This window comes from Scardinius erythrophthalmus (genome assembly GCF_964197995.2).
Source record: "Scardinius erythrophthalmus genome assembly, chromosome: 10".
NCBI classification, from domain to species: Eukaryota; Metazoa; Chordata; class Actinopteri; order Cypriniformes; family Leuciscidae; genus Scardinius; species Scardinius erythrophthalmus.
The window spans coordinates 34,655,441-34,672,808 of record NC_138230.1 but is presented as its reverse complement, the minus strand read 5'-3'; the positions used below and the strand labels follow the sequence as shown (position 1 = coordinate 34,672,808).

At 37.3% G+C, this 17,368-nt stretch overlaps 2 protein-coding genes across 5 annotated transcripts; one reads left to right on the top strand and one right to left on the bottom strand.

Moving 5' to 3' along the window:
* Position 1: 1 nt before the first annotated feature.
* mrps18b (mitochondrial ribosomal protein S18B) lies at positions 2 to 3,402 on the bottom strand. Its single transcript, XM_081377072.1, has 7 exons — positions 2,340 to 3,402; positions 2,047 to 2,197; positions 1,876 to 1,973; positions 1,709 to 1,777; positions 1,550 to 1,616; positions 1,397 to 1,456; positions 2 to 561 (listed from the first exon to the last, which is right to left on the bottom strand). The coding sequence occupies exons 1-7, from the start codon at positions 2,418 to 2,420 to the stop codon at positions 356 to 358; spliced, it is 732 nt and encodes a 243-aa protein (XP_081233198.1). The 5' UTR covers positions 2,421 to 3,402; the 3' UTR covers positions 2 to 355.
* On the top strand, positions 3,038 to 15,318 carry ppp1r10 (protein phosphatase 1, regulatory subunit 10). 4 transcript variants are annotated; one of them, XM_081377068.1, is made up of 19 exons: positions 3,038 to 3,214; positions 3,396 to 3,704; positions 8,301 to 8,416; positions 8,517 to 8,603; positions 8,688 to 8,823; positions 8,928 to 8,979; positions 9,073 to 9,159; positions 9,295 to 9,426; positions 9,795 to 9,900; positions 10,048 to 10,151; positions 10,273 to 10,376; positions 10,496 to 10,655; positions 10,749 to 10,892; positions 11,429 to 11,675; positions 12,327 to 12,402; positions 12,516 to 12,734; positions 12,820 to 12,955; positions 13,240 to 13,608; positions 13,692 to 15,318. In XM_081377068.1, exons 3-19 carry the CDS (start codon positions 8,310 to 8,312, stop codon positions 13,814 to 13,816), a joined length of 2,391 nt encoding a protein of 796 aa, XP_081233194.1. In that variant the 5' UTR covers positions 3,038 to 3,214; positions 3,396 to 3,704; positions 8,301 to 8,309; the 3' UTR covers positions 13,817 to 15,318. The 4 variants fall into 4 exon arrangements, with proteins under 4 accessions (XP_081233194.1, XP_081233197.1, XP_081233195.1 ...); XM_081377071.1 differs by lacking the exon at positions 3,396 to 3,704 and having other exon boundaries at positions 3,133 to 3,214; XM_081377069.1 differs by lacking the exons at positions 3,038 to 3,214; positions 3,396 to 3,704 and adding an exon at positions 4,234 to 4,546.
* Positions 15,319 to 17,368: the final 2,050 nt, after the last annotated feature.

The following is a 17,368-nucleotide window of genomic DNA, read 5'->3' as shown; positions in this document are numbered from 1 at the left end:
GTCAAGTTTGTTGTAGAGCTTTTATTTGAATATTTTTTATATGCTCAGTTGGACAGAATGTAACAACAAATAGGAAATGTACATTTTCTTGTTGCTCATTTTAAGTACTGTTATGGAAACGTTCAAGGTAGCACCCTATTTAGTTTTTGATAAGAATGAAAACAAGTCTATGAGGGTGCCAATTGTTTAGCAGACAAAAAAAAATCCATAACAGTTTTGAAAATGATGTTTGATCTTGGACCTTTATTCATTGCATGCCATTGTAAAGACTAAGTCTATCCCTCACAACCTCGTTTTCACCCATGTAAAGTTCAGTATGCCGTCTACCCTGGCTAAGGTCTTATTACAACAAGTTTCAAACATTCGGTTTCAGGTATTCTTTGTAGATTCGCTTCACTCTTGCCAGTTCTCGCTCGTCTGCTTTTATACTACCATACCATGAGTACCACATTTCTCCAGAGCTGAGAGAAAATGGAGCAGGGGTTGGTGCAACAGCACCATGGGTGTTTGAGTAGTCCTCTTTTGAGTAGTCCACATGAGGTAACTGGACAGGAAGTAAACCTTAAAGGGAAAAAAAATCTAATCACATAAAGCTCCTTCTAGCTTTTATTAATGGATTATCTGTATGCAAATTGGTACTTAAAGGGATAGTTCATCCAAAAATAAAAATTCTGTCATTAATTACTCACCCTCATGTCGTTCCAACCCCATAATACTTTCGTTCATCTTCGGAACACAAATGATGATCTTTTTGATGAAATCTGAGAACTTTCTGTTCCTTCATTCCTCCAGCTACACAACTAGCACTGTGACGCTTCAAAAAGTTCATAAAGAGATTGTAAAACTAATTAATATGAATTGAGAGGGTTGTCAAAATTTTCTGAAGACAACCTCAATTGCTTTATATGATGAACAAATTGAATTTAGGCTTTTATTCACATAAACATTCATCAACAGATATGGTAAAAGAAAGCTCAAGCATGTTCGCTCGACGCGCGAGAACCATTGAGGTTCATTCTCGTGTGTTATGCAGCACGTTCAAGCAAGTACGGTTGAGCTTCTGTTTATGTTCACTGTTCAATGTTTATATGAGAATAAAAGCCTAAATTCAATCTGTTCATCATAAAGCAACCGAGTCTCTTCAGAAAATGTAGACTTTAAACCACTTAATTCATATGGATTAGTTTTACGATCTTTTTATTAAAGCGTCAAAGTGGTAGTTGCGTAGACTTGTCAATGAAGGGACTGAAAGCTCTCAGATTTCATTAAAAAGATCTTCATTTGTGTTCTGGAGATGAATGAAAGACTCACAGATTTGGAACGACAAGAGGGGGGGAGAAATTAATGACAGCATTTTTATTTTTAGGTGAACAATCCCTTTAAAACGTAAATTTACCATGATCTCTAGCAGTATCAACCGCCTTGTTAAGTAGTTTCTGTTGTTTCATGCACACACCTGAGGAAACAATTAAAGATGAAGAGAAAAGTGGTAATCAGATAAGGACCATATTAGAAATATGACAATTGAACCTTTTGAGAAATTTGTTACCGGTTCGAGTGGGATCATACACCATTCCAGTTTGAGGACTAACGAACTGCTGCAACAGGTTCACATTCTGCAGGGGGAAAAATACTGTATATTAAAACAAATAACTTTAAAAAGTGTAGTATTAACACAGTTAAAATGAAAAAGAATCAAAAAACAAACCTTGTAATGGACAATGACATTTGGATCGCGACAGATGGGACAAGCGTTCGCACATATCTTATCTCCTCTCTATATGGCAATTCAAAATCACTTTCATTAATTCAAAGTTTATGGACTGAAAAAAGAATCTGAATAAGAATATGAAACCGAACCAAGTGTGTACTTACAATACATGTCTTTCTTGTCTTTTGAGGTGGGACGCCCCCCTTATGGTTCCTCCTGTAGTTGGACCACACAGGCTTTGATCCATAGCGTTCAATGTATTCTAAATAGAGAGCTATTATAGCCACCGTTTGACCACAATTGCTGTTTTTCAATCATCTAATGATCATATTTACCTTCACTTTCTAAGTATTCCCATGGTCTATCTGCATATCTAGACACTAGTGTCTCAGCTGAGTCGGTGCTATCAGCAGATGATGATGTTGTACAAAAATTCACACGCAGCACTGGAGCAGCACTTGAAGTTATTTTCCAATCACGAATTATCTGCAATACAAAACGCGTAAATTGTCCTTCATGTCTGTGTCGTCATTTTGAGCTGTTCGCATGCCTTCACCGAACTGTAACCACAACATGCTTAATATTCTTACATAAACAACATTTATTAAAATGATTTTATTCAACCAACCTGTCTTTGAAGATTTCGTTGTAAAATAACAGGAAATGAGCGGCAGATAACTATTCCAATGCGTTGCAAGGAGGCTGCCATTTTGTCTTTGTAGCAAACAAGGAAGTTGTTGAGAGGTCAAAGTGTACTGTGACGGAAGTGCACAACTTTGTTGTTCTCACTTTTTTAAAGTGAGAAACTCTCGTTTTAAAGAAAACGTTGTAAAATGTACTTTTTGTGAACCTTTACTAAAACAACCCCTCTTGTTAATCCGTTTCTCCATCTTATTGGTGTTGTTTGAGGTTATATAAATTAATGAATGTTTTATAATATTGTCTGTTATGTTTTATTGTTGAAAATATAAATTTGTATAAGTCCATCATAGATTTATTGAAAGGAGTTAAGCATTGCATAATCAAACATGTCAACAAAGACTGATCAAAACTTTTTAAATATGGTCTAGTATTTGCATGCATGCCCTCTTTTTTCTTTTTCCATCCTTTGTAAGTTTCTCATTTTAACCCAGACTTTGAACATAATAGTGTTACAGTAATTTACATAAACGTTTAATCCGAATTACAATATCTAGTTTTTGAATGTATAAAGGAATATGCCTATATTCGTGTACAAATCCAAATTCCAACAAATTAATTATTATCCTTGCACAGAAAGCCCGTAAACAACAACCGGAAAACGGAGTGGGGGATGGGCTCGTCCTTGAACACAAAAGGTCGTTTCGAGTGTGTGCGCGCGAGAGGACCGCGTGATCGTCAACTCCATTTTGTGTTGAAATAAACGCCCGAAAGCGCGCTCACGACACCAGGATGACGCAAAAAAACGTCAGAACTATATATACCGAGTCCCACCCTTCTAGAGCATTCCTGGATTTGTCTGAGGTAAGTGTCATATCGGAGGACGTCTCTCCCTCTTTTTGCGATTTAAAGACGATTTTTTTTGTCCCAAAGTCCGGCTACCTCAGTTTTAGCAGCAAAAACTACTTTTTGACCGTTATCTGGATTTCCGCCGCCAAACACTCGCTTTTCTCTAATGTCTCTTTGTGCTGTTGTTTCGTTTCAGGTCTGAGTCTGTCTCAGTGAAGATCTGGCGTCGAGGATTTTTCAACTGTGTACGAAGATCAAACCCCAAAAAACTCAATTTTTCTACTCGAGTAACGGACATTCGCTTACTGCTTTTTTGCTCCAGATTGTTCAAGAAGGAAAAGCTCAATTTCAGCCACCACAATCCCGCCCATTATGCCATTTTTCAGCCAATAATGCTAAAGTCATGACAGTTTACGTTATCTTAAACTGTTAAAAAGCTGAAAATTGTTGCTGTTAAGCACAATATATTAATAGCAACCCGAGACGCAGAGGAGAGGTATTAATAGTAAGTGTTCTTTCAAACCAATTTGAATCGAAATTACGTACGTTAACCAATTGTCTTTGTTGAAAATGATTCCAGATATAAATTAAATAGAGAGAAAACTTATAGAAAGATCTCGAATGTGGCGACCTAAATGCGCCACAGTTTCTAGAGGCAGACAGCATGCTGAGATAAAGCGAGACAGCTAGCTATAGCGTATGAGCTCACATTGCAAAGCCAAAGCAGCGGCTTCAACGCCCTGCTTCTCTTTGTGTGTGAGACGGAGTAATCCTAATGATAATTAAAGTAACGATAAATCATCGAATAATAAGCTAGCCATCGCTGATCATAAGCAATCTGTACATAAAGATTGCCATAGGCAGAGCCAGGAAGTGACTGCATTCAATTGGGGCTTTTTTTTATAAACTGCATTCTTTTCAAAGGAGAGCTCACTGGAACAATCAACGCAATCTGCACATAAAGATTGCCAAGTGGCGCCTGTGGATTTAGCCGAACGGAAAGAAAAAAAAACCCAGACTGAAATGCAACATTTTGTTCATAATGTCGTTAGGTGTTATTAGTTGGCGGAGCTGGATACAGTTTGATGAAATAAACCTCCCCAGGCAATGATAAATTTATAAAATGCATAGCAGTCTGACTATAAAGATTGCCTTTTTTGTGTTTTACGAGTGCGTAGATAGGGTATTATTTGTCTTGTTGATTTTGCTTTAAAATGGCGGACGGGTTGTCCTTTGCTCGGATCACTCGAGGCAATGGTGGCTTTGTTTTTCTGACTGGATCTACGGGAAATACTGTAGTTCGGAACGGCTGTCTCGCGTTGCCATCATCCCCATATACAGCTCGAGGTATCGTCTTAACATCAGCGAGTCGCTAGCGGGGTAAATATAGTAGCATTTTGTAAACGAGGAAGACAAATGGCAGGCGTGGGGAATATAGCCGTTGTATTTTTAAAAAACTTGTTGGAATTCAAAGATGGCGACCGGGCACCCGTTCTATCTAGCGAACACGAAGACAAGTGGTTAAAGATAGTGGGCGTGGCTTAGCTCCTACTCCAGCCAATCAGAGGAGCCGTTGTCAGCTCAGGGCGAGCTGTTATATGAGAGAGGGAGACTTCGACAGATGGCAAATCAAATCCCCCTTTGGCCACTATTGAGTAGATGCATAAATTCATATAACTGGCCTTTAGTCAGACCAACACTGGATGTTCTGTTTTGACGAGTTATAACACAAAACCTTTAAGCAATTTGCTTAAAGATGTCAGTTTTTATTGCACTAGATTAACTGTTGAAAGTAGGTAGCATGGGGTTGAACTTGTGCTGTAGGAAGGTTATTATACAGGAAAGTGTGGAATATAATCAGTTTCAGATTTATTTTTAAAAGTTAGACAGGTTTTTTCACATCTACATTTCATCAAAAAAACTTGACCGATACAATGTTAATATTTTCTTTACAGTAAATGTACAATCTTGTTGACTTTTTCTTGTTTGTTATGACAACTGACGTTTCCAGGAATTGTGTGTATTGTTCCGTGTTTAAGGAGTTCGGTTGTGACTATAAAAAGTTCTTCAACAACAGTGTTACGGGTAAGACAAAACCTGATTTCTCACACGATCAAAAGTGAGTAAATTCTAAGTTTTTCGATTCAGCCATTAGTAGACATTTTCACTGTCTTTGAAATTATGTAGAACATAAATTAAAACGTTGCTAAACATTTGCATGCTTAACAGACGTAAAAAAAAAATACATTCAGTGTATATATTCATGTTTAACTCGCCGCGTTGTTCAGTTTCTGCTGTAGTTAGTTGGTAGTCTCGTCGGTGTCCAGTCAAGTGTGCTGTGGTGAGAGGAACTGAAGAGAGAAATACTCGCTGTTGCTCCGCGTGGGCAGGGCAAATGACGTGATCTCTCTCTCTCTCTCTCTCTCTCTCTCTCTCTCTCTCTCTCTCTCTCTCTCCACCAGAAACACTTCCCTCCCTCAAACGTTCTTTGTAAATGACTTGACTACCTCAGATATTAATAGTACTGACATATGTTCATCTATTTTTTTCTAAAAATGTACAATTTTTATTGCATAAATTGTACGTGTTTCTTTATTTTGTTATATATTGATTACATTTGATACTTGCATTTCTTATATTGCTTCGTGGCATACACCGTTTTTGTATTATATATTCTGTATATTTAGAAATAACCACATGGTGGCGACATAACACTTTGAAAGCATTGTGCTCAGTTTCAAGTTAACCCTTGTTGATCATACTCTTACAACTATAATTTCTAAACATAATTATACTCTAGGAGTTTCTTGCAATTAGACACTGATTCACAAGGTGGAAACAAAGTCTTCCAGAGTCTATTTCCTTCGTTATGTATTTATTTCCTGATGTATTTTTATTTTTTATATATATTACTTTTTTTGGCATATATATAGATATAGGATGGAAAATATGGAGAAACAAAATTTCCAACTTTTTTGTGGGGTATGAATTTATTTATTTTTTTGTCATGAAATACAAAAAAATATATATATAATGAGGAAATAGTCTCAGGAAGCCACTAAGGCACAAAATTGTATTTTGTTTCTGGAATTCTGTAGGTCTATACTTAAAACATAAAAAAAAAAGGTCCAGTTAATATACTGAGTTTCCAGAACCTGCAGTATGTCTTTGTAAAATATTTAAAGCTTACTCTTTAAAATTAGTTACACAAAGTGGTCCCACTTTATCTAAGGTAAAAAAAAAAAAAAAAATTGGTACAATGTACTTAATGTGTTCATTTTGTATTGTAAAACACTTTTCCTGACATGGAAAGGGAGACGTGTAGGGGTACAGGTTTAAGGGCTAGAGTCAAAAGTTACAGACATTTATTGTAGATATGCAAGTATTTTTTAAATACAAGTAGAATGTAAAACCTGTATGTACACAGTAAGTGCATTGTATCAAGTGATGAATTTAAATGTTAGTACATTTAAAGACACTTGATGTAAAGTGAGTCCTACACATTTTATGTCCATCAGGCCCATAGCAATGAGATTAGTGGATATGTGTATTTATAAAATTGTTCATATTTTGATTTTATTTACATGTGTATATATATACATAATGTAAAGGTTTTGGTTAATTTAATGTTCCTATTTACAAACATGATCTTGTTTTACCTATGTATCTATAGATGTTAAGTTGGAATAGACAGATGGATCGCAGCAGTGTCAAACGAGGAAGACAGAAAGTGTATTAATGCCAGAGTCCCTGTTGGTTCACAGCTGTCAGCGGGACAGTGCTTTTCTGTTAAACAAGAAAATCCTGTCAATCATTTGCACACTTCTACTGTTACTTCCCTAGTGTGTCTTGAATAATTTTTGATAAATGTTATTAGAAACACTATAATTGAACTTTTGGAGGATTAAAAGGGTTATCATTATACAAATTACTTAATTACTAATAAAAAAATTGTAAAAACAATGTTCAACTGTAAGTGCATTCTCAAATATATATTTTTTAATTGTCTTTTCCCCCCTCCTATCTCTACTTGTGTATAATTATTATTAGTATTCAAATGATATAATAATTTGAATGCACATTACTGATCACAGCCATTATATTCTGTTCCATAACTAAGTCCTTTGTACCAGTGATGTTTACTTTGTGTAATGTACAGTACAGTGTATGTAAAAAAACAGGTGGGTTTATGACATTGACATAACACATGTAATGTTACATTTTACTTTTACGTTCATCTTTCATCATTTCAGATATGAACTGAATTATACAACGCTCCCGTAACCACTCATCCATTTTCTAGTATAATTAATAAAAGTGACAAACTTATTGGATTATACTAGAAAGACTGGTAACATGAATGTTGTATAATTCAGTCTGCAATCGTCTGTTAAGCTATAACAGTTATACTTGCTGCCCCTTTTCTAGTGGCAGAAAGTCCAGTTAATATCGACAGCCCTATAGACGTCATATATTAAACATTTTGTTCATTAGAAAGGGAACTTTGTAGTCAGCTGCACTGTAATATTGAATTTCTTGACATTACAACAGTTTTTATGACCTAGTAATCAAAGACAACTTTTTATGTAATTACATAATTTTCCTAGTGATGAAACATACATTTGAGCAACAGCTGTTGTTTAATGTAGTGTGTTTATTAATGAATACATGACTTTGTTCCTATTGCTGTTGAACAGAACGGACACTGCTTCCTCCGTGGTTATGAATGCCTTTGTGTTTTCAAATCATATCTGATGTGAATTGGAAAACTGCTGATAAGATGCCCATATCTGATTCAGTGGAATATATATATATAAAGAAAATCTGAAACTTTCTCTACTCCATTTTTGTTGGCATATCACTCAATATCTTCAGAGCTTGTTGTTTCCAAGTTGCTTCAGATCCATAGTCGCCTGTCTGGGTAAACATTAATGGGAATAACTTGTGAAAGATTCAGCATTGTCCTTTTGCTGTTCCAGTGAGCTCTCCTTAAGCAGCATCTAATTCTTTCAGTATTGATGGGACGATTTTATGCAATATACCAGATTCTCCCCAGTGGCATAAGCACATGAATAACCCCTGTTTTCTCTCCCTCTGTCAGTAAGCAGTTATGGCCGTGGGCCCGGTGGACCCCAGAGAGGTGCTGAAAGGAGTGGAAGCTCTGCTGGGGAAGGATGGAGAGCTACGTAGTCTTGAGGGAGTCGCTAAAGTCTTCAGGTGAGATGCTTATACCATTTAAATTTTCTGGACTTCTTTAAAAGCCATTCATTCAATTAACCAATAACTTATTTCCCTCTTTCCAACCTTTTTTAAACAGTCTCATGAAGGCCTCGCATAAAATGGTCAGCAGGTGCATGTATCTGAACATCTTACTCCAGACAAAATCACATGATGTACTTAATCGGTAAGAGTAATATCCATTAAAAACACTGTTTGTTGAAACACTTTTGTTTTCAAGGTTGTGCTTAACTCTTTCTCTTCCACTCAGATTCATTCGAGTTGGAGGCTACAAGTTGTTGAACTCTTGGCTCACTTACTCAAAGACCACCACCAACACCCCCCTGCTGCAGCTCATACTGCTCACCTTGCAGAAACTCCCTCTGACTGTGGACCACCTCAAACAGGTACTTCACCACACCACACCACAGCCCAGAAAACTCACACACATGCCCCTGCTGCCTTATAACACCTGTTCTCTGCATGTTTCTTTCTCTCTCTCTCCTGATAGAACAACACAGCCAAGCTGGTGAAACATCTGAGCAAGAGCGGTGAGACAGAAGGTAAGAGCACATGTTGCATAAATCAATGCCAGACAATTTGCTTACAGTGTTCTACAGCTCAGGTTTCAACTCTGTCACTTCTCTTTCTCCCAGAGCTGAGGAAGCTGGCGTCAGTGCTGGTGGAAGGCTGGATGGCTATTATTCGCTCTCAGAGCGTCGCCAGTGGAGTGTCACCCAATGGTAGGGCTTCTCATTTACATTGTCTTCTATGTATCTCTGTTTTCTGTTAAAGTAGACTTGCTGCACTTTGAACGTGAATTATAGCCAAGTGGGGTTTCCATTATTGGCGCATAACCCAACTCTGTTTCCCATCAGACAAGAAACGAAAAAAGGAGGATGGAAAAGTGCGTCCAGAGGTGAAGCCCAAAGAAAAGGTTGCAGATGAGGAGAAGAAGAAAGACAAACCAAAAGCTTATGCTCCGAGTCACGCAAAGATCCGCTCTACAGGTTAGTCACTTTTATTGATCGATTTTAGTATCTATTCAGGTTTTTATTTTTTTTATTTTAATTTTTAGATTTAGTAATTTCTTTTTCTTTTGTCATTTTTATTAGTTATATATAGTTCTATTTAACTTATTTTTATTTCAGTTTTAATTTTAGTATGTAAACAGATATTTATTTAAGTCTAATACTTCATCTTTATGCTTTGTCTTACATTGTTTTAGCTGCCTAAAAAACCTAAATTATTAATTGATGGATTATAAATGTATTTTTTATATCAGTAACATTTACACCTGGCTTTAAAGGTTCTTGTGTCTCATTAACACATTTGAAAAGTGATCTGTCTGAATTGACTGAATACATGGTATCTGCAGGTTTGGAGGTTGAGAGCCTAGCTCCAGTTCCTGTAAAGAAGCCCCCCAGTGCACCACAACTTGGAGACAAATACAACATCAAGCCAGCTATGCTTAAAAGACCAAGGTAATCAAACACTTCCCTTTTTTTAGCCAATAATGAGCAGTCACATGTAATCCATTCTCATTTGATTCATGATTTGAATGAATATGAATGTGGTTTTACTTTGGAGGATTTGAAATGAATCATTAAACTCTGACTTTCTTCCTTCAGCACATCGCCGAATGACGCACCACCAGTGGAGAAGAAGTACAAGCCGCTTAACACCACCCCCAACTCTACCAAAGAGATCAAAGTCAAACTTATACCCGCACAGCGTGAGTATGCCCATTCAGCACTTCAACTCAAGTAATATGATTATGATAATCTTTGAATTAGGTGGAGAGAGTAGAGTTTCCCCTCTGACTAGTGCTAAATATCCATCTCTTTTCCTTTTAGCGATGGAGGCCACTGGATTTTTGGATGCCCTCAACTCCGCTCCAGTGCCTGGCATCAAGATCAAGAAAAAGAAACCAAAAGCCGTTTCCCCTACCACTAATAAGGTGTGGTACATCAGACTACCCTCATTTGTTTATGCTTCACAGATTTTTTTTTAAAAAATTCCTCCAAACCTCCAAAAGCACAAATCCACTAACTGTTTTTTTTCTCTTGTGCTCCACAGCCCTGTCCATTTGACGGCAGGCCACAGCCATACTCTGGCTCACAGGCCAAACCGTCTTCCCCTGAGACTCCTTCATCTCAGACCCCTCCTCATGAAACCCAAGACCTGGAGCAGCCCGGCACACCTGTGCCCACCGAGGACCCTGAAGCCATGGACACGGGTGAGTCCTGTTGCGTTTAAATTGGCCACAGCTTCACTGAGAGCTGTATGAATGTATATACTGAATTTAAAATGCTTTATTTCATGTTTTCAGGTGAGAAACCCAATGCTCTGTCTGAACCTCGCGGCGAGGAGGAGACTCTGACTAAGAAAGGAAAGAAAAAGAAAAGCGTTCGGTGGGCGGAAGAGGATCATCTCAAAGAGTACTTCTACTTTGACCTGGATGAGACTGAGAGAGGTAAAACGACACTTTCTGCACTTACACTATTGTCCATAAGTTTGTGGTTTGTAAGATTTTTTTTTCCCTTTGAGTCTCCTATGCTCACCAAGGCTGCTTTTATTAGATTTAGAAAGTACTGTAATATTGTGAAATATTATTACAGTATAATTTAGCAGTTTTCTGTTTGAATATTATTTAAAATCGAATTAATTCCTGTGATGGCAAAGCTGAATTTTCAGCATCATTACTCCAGTCTTTAGTGTCACATGATCCTTAAGAAATCATTATAATATACTGATTTGGTGCTCAAGAAACATTTCTTATCAATGTTGAAAACAGTTGTGCTGCTTAATAATATTGTTGTGGAAACCATTATACATTTTTAGGATTCTTAGATGAATAGAAAGTTCAAAAGAACAGCATTTACTTGAGAAAAACAATCTTACTGACCCCAAACATTTGAACAGTTGTGTATGTTCTATTTTATCACACATAAAATATTTGTGGGATTTGTTCACTAGTAATCATCATCACTCTTTATCCCTCTACCTCAGTGAACGTCAATAAAATTAAGGACTTCGGTGAGGCTGCTAAACGGGAGCTGATGATGGACAGGCATACGTTTGAAATGGCTCGTCGTATTTCTCACGACACCATGGAGGAGAGGGTGCCCTGGACTCCACCGCGACCCTTGACCCTTATAGGCTGCCTGGTCCTTGCAGGTGGCAGCAGCAAAGAGAAGATGATTCAGAGAGACCGAGAGATGGGCATTCTGCAGGAGATCTTCCTCAGCAAGGAGAGGTAGGACAACACTTTGATGCCTTTTCTCTTGTAGTGTGTCATGTTTAGTGATTGTGTTGCGAATGTTGTTTCATGATGTGAACATTTAATACACATAATGTGGCGTATGTTGGCTGGGAATCCATCTGGAATTTTTTGGATTGTTAAAAGTGGGACTTGATGTTATTTACTGCTTATGCAATAACATGCAAAAATATGTGTTGTTTTAGTATTTTTTATATAGTTATTTATTCAAATTCAAATTTAGCTTTTATTTTTACATTTTCATTTTCATTTAATGCTAGTGTCATTTTTATTAGTTGTTCTTTTTTTAATATTACTATTTAGGTTGAATTTATTTTGTTTGAGTTTTAGTTTTTATTTCCAGTTAGTGCTGCCTTCAACTCAAACTTATTTCAGTTAGTTTCTAAAGCAACATTTCTGTTCATTGTTTTAATATTAATTTTAGGTTTTTCATTTAATATTTTTATTTTATTTCAGCTTTATTTTAATTTAACAAAAATGTGTTTAATAGTTTTAGTTAACAATAAAAATCCTGGCACAAAGGAATTGTCCACGTTTATGAAGTAAATAGGGAATTCATTGACAATTTTGTTGTCTTTAAAAACATGATAATTGTTGAACTTTAAATGGATATTCCTCTCTCTGCAGTGTTCCAGACAGTCCTCATGAACCAGACCCTGAGCCGTATGAGCCCATGCCGCCTCGTCTCATCCCATTGGATGAGGTAAGACAGCCAATGACCTTTTTACATGCTTTCCCCTTCCATTTTTTTCTTTATTTTAGAAGTAGCAGATGTGGTATGGGATTTGACCTCTTTCTCATTCTGTGGTGTTGTAGGACAGCAGTATGATGGAGGAAAATTACATGGAGCCCGTTGACGGTGCTCTCTCTGGTGGCTCTTCTGGCCCTAATGAAGGCTCCAAGCTTCCTCCTGTTCTAGCCAACCTCATGGGCAGCCTGGGCAACAGCGGCCGCAGCCCTCAGGCGCAAGGCAGTGCCCCACCAGCCAATAATAACCCCTCTGTTAATGTCCAGGAACTGCTCTCATCTATTATGGTAAAGACAAAATACACATCTACATTTTATTTACCATGAGATTGTGCAAAGGCTTTGTTTTTTAAGCTTCTTTGCTTGTTTTCAGGGTGCTCAGGGATCTAACCAATCTCCAGAGGACCTGATCAAACAGCCTGATTTCTCTGACAAGATCAAGCAGCTTTTGGGCTCTCTGCAACAGAACCAGAACCAGAATCAGAACCCGCCTCCCAATGCTCCACCAAGTACGTGTTTGCTCTCTTTAAGCTATGTGACAGTTTTGTTTTAGTTTATTTATATATTTATTTTATTCCTATTAGTTGCCAAGGCAACGTTTCTATTTCATTCAGGTTTTTTTTTTTTTTTTTATTAATATTTTTTATTTTATACTTTCATTTTCATACTGCTTTATTTCAATTAACAAAAACCTTCAAAAGTTTTAGTTAACCATAACAACACTGCTGTGTTGAGGAAAAATTGCATGATGGTTAAACAACATGCTTAATGTTCTGTTTCTCTAAATTCGTAGTGAACACCGGTCTGCTTGGTCATGGCCCCGGCATGAACATGAACAACATGAACAACATGCAGATGCCCATGAATGGTGGTTTCCCTCCCAACAAGCCCCCTGGACCACATTTCAACCATCCTCCACCTCCTCCTCCACACGGCCATGGCCCACCACCCTTCAACCCTGGCGGCCCGCGTATGATGGGTCCCCCACCCGGTCCACAGGGCCGTGGGGCGGACAACGGCAATTACTGGGGCGATGACTCCATGAGAGGAGGCCCACACCGAGGAGGTCACTTCCACCGGGGACGAGGGAGAGGAGGAGATCCGGGATTCAGAGGACGAGGGGGACGCGGAGGACCACGTGGAGGACACAACAGCATGGGCGGTAAGTTTGAACACCGAAAAGCGTTCATTTTCAAAATTTAAAATGAGCTTGTAAGTAACGTCAGACTGTTTCTTTCATTTCAGACATGTCAAAGAGGCCAGTGTGTCGCCATTTCATGATGAAGGGAAACTGTCGGTATGAAAATAATTGTGCGTTTTACCACCCCGGTGTGAACGGACCACCTCTTCCTCCCCAGCACGGACACTAACACACTGAAAAGCTGCAATTCCTTGAACTTGCCACTAGTGGGCAGCAGGACTCAAAATGAGCCTCGTGTACAGGGACTGAACCTGACTCACAGAAACAGTATGATGCGGAGGGGGATGTTTGCGTCTGTGACAGCACAATCCCATCTGCTTCCTCCGCCTGTACAGTTGCTTCATCGGGATCTGAACAAAAAACAGTTTCTTCTTGATTCTACACCGCTTTCCCTGATCTGGAAAGCTGGGGAGAAGACCTGAGATCCTCTATGAAGAGTCAGACAGTGACTAAACCCATTGCTTGACTTTGGGGCCTACATGTAAATACTCATTTCTGGAGATGGTGATTCATATGTATATTTTTTATTGTGATTCTGTGTATCACTGACCTGACTGCTAAAGATTGTACTACATTGCTCTGTAACCACTAGGAATCGTTTTCACCCAGTGGTTGCTTCAGCTTCTTCTGGTGCCCAGAACCCCAAGATACTGAATGTGCAATTTTCTAAATTCTAATTTGCACATCAGATATTAGTGCAACTAGGATTTGCATAACGAAATTGACACTTTCAGAAGTTAGAAGAGCACAGAAATTTTATTTTAAGATTCTTCTGGTTGAATTCAGTCCGTCGGAAGCTGCCAGAAAATGGCGTGTTGTTTGATGTTTTATTTCCCGGTTTCTATAGAAGAGGGAGAAACTATCCTTCTATGAAATGTGTACATGCTTTAAAACGGGCTGATTTTCAGTCAGCTGGCATGAAAAGAGCCTCAAGTCATTTTCACACCTGGTCCTTCTTTTTTCAATGGTTTTCAGTTCCAAAAAACACCCGACCGATACTCGTCTATATATTGTAGCACTGAATTGTATTTATTAATTGGCATCATGTTCACTGTATGCCCGAATTGGAAATATTGGGGGGTTAATACCATTAAGAACAATTATCTTTTGCGCCTGGGCACAAAATACAGCGTTTTCAAAGTCCCTTTGCATACTTGAATTGATACCTTGTGATGGAAAAGTGATCCTAGCCTGCTAAAGAAATATCAACCAGTTGTTCTTTGTAGTGTGACAATCAGGAGAATTAGTTGTGATTATTTCCTACTTGATGTTGATGCTCTCATTTGATTTGCTGTGTGCGTTGATGTTCTCATGCTGTCAGACCCTCAGACCACCTCGGACTCATGTGGGTCTGTCCTGCTCTATCAGTGTTCAACTGAGCCTAAACCTGGGCTACAAACCACTATCAAGGCCAAACGTATTCAGGTGTTTTCTGTGAAAACAGCGGCCATTGTCTCTTGTGGGACTCGATTTTTCTTTTTCTTTTGTTTTGGTTTGATTCACTTATTTTTCCATGATTTTATTTTGATACAAGTCTGATGATTTTTTTTCTATTATTATTTGAAAGATGTCTATGTGTCAGAGCGCCGCATAAACAATAAAAGGCACATTCAGAAATGTACGATTTTTTTCTACATGTAAATTAATAAACGTTAAAAAAAAACAAAATCACCAGAATGTGCAGTTCTTTCTGAAATTAACTTTTTATTTTCAGTCTCCCGACTCGCATTAGATCGTATGCATATATAATCACCACTCTCACTCAGTTCCGGTTGGCTCTTTTAACCTCTAAATGCTTCATTGTTTGTGCATCTCAAACAGGGTTACGTTAGAATTCAAGACAATTGCACTGAATTTCTCCTCCCCCACTTATGCCAATCCAGTCCTAACAGTGCGTTTGCCTTCCTGCCTGACAGATCCGTGTTCTCAGGGCGGAATCGGGTGCAGATGGCTGCTGTAGTGTGTGTGACAAGGAGTGGCCTGTGCACCCAGCCCTCAAGGGCAAATATTGACTTGAGGTTCATAGAATTTCTGCCTGCATGGAAAGTGGAGGACATCTAAATTACAGTTAAGGACACCTCAGCAATTCATTCATCCTGTGTCATTTTCACAAACATTGAGTGTTTCCTCTGGAACGTACAGGAAAACTGTTAAATATATATATATCCATTTGTCTTGTGAGCATGATACTTGAATGCTTTCGATAAATATATAGCCTAATATACACATACATATTTAATGTTTATTGCCAGAAAATATAACTAACTCAAACAAATATGTTTTAAGCTGTATTCAGACAAGTCACACATCTTGGTAATAGAATATTATTATGCTATTTTTGCAAATAAATGAACATGCACACTACCGTTCAATTGTTTTCTGTTTTTCAACAAGGATTCCTTAAATTGTCAAGACAGTAAAGACTTTTACATTGCTACAAAATATTAATTTTTTTCAAGTAAATGTTTTTCTTTTGAACTTTATATTCATCAAAGAATCCAGATTTTTTTTTTTATTACGGTTACCACAAAAAATATTAAGCAGCACAACTGTTTTTTAACATTGATAATAACAAAGAAATCAGCATATTAGAATGATTTCTTAAGGATTAATGATGCTGAAAATTCAAGTTTACCATCACAGGAATAAATTACATTTTAAAATATATTTAAATAGAAAACTTAAAACTGTAATATATTTCAATGCAACCTTGGTGAGCTTAAGAGACTTCTTTCAAAAAATCTTACAGATTCTTTTTATTATTTATTAAATTATTAAAATATATATTATATATTTTTTAAATACCATATTATAATGTAATTATATTGTTTGAAGTTATATTCTATTCTGTTATTTCATTATTATAATATTTTAATAATTAATGATTATTATAAACAACATTTTCTGAAGGTTTAACACCTTGTCTTAAATGTAGAGCACATCCTCTGCTTTAGTCTCCTGCATGCCGTTGCCATGAATCTTTAGTTGGCCTGAGTAAGTCAAACCTGTCATTTTCAGCACAATGGCAGAAATATAGTGACAGAGAAATGTCCACCTGAAGGACACAGAGAGTGAAGTCATAAAAAGACTTGATTCATTCAGTCTGAGTGGTGTTGGTTGTCGTAGAGGCCTTGAGTTGATTCCACACTGCACAAAGACACCATTGATCCTCCACTGGTCACATTACCCCAGAGCTGCTAGTGGAAAGGGACTTTGTCAGGCCTGAATTACAACATTATTTTCAGAGAGAGAGAGTCATTTTTCAGAGAAGATGAAATTAGCTAAGCATTCACCTCTCCAACTCACCAGCACTGATGCTATGACTTGCTCAGGAAATTTGAACATTCGACATTTGAGTAACTCAACAGAGGATGTTACACAATAACGCCTGCAACTGACATGTTATACAGTTATCAGTATCATTTCCAAATGATCAAACAAAATGTCAATGGTGATGGCTTCGCTGTAATGTAATTCATAAAATAAATAAAATAATAATGATAAATATTTTTTTTACTAAAATAAAGTTAAATTAAATTAAATAAACGAAATGAAATATGAAATAAAATAATAAATATTTAATATAAGTATATATGATTGAAAATTAATGAAAATAAACTGAATGAAATTTAAAAAAATAATCATACACCAAATGTCTTTCTCACATAGAATCATGAGTCTCAAAAATGAAAATGTGCTGTTAATTTACTCACCCTCAGGC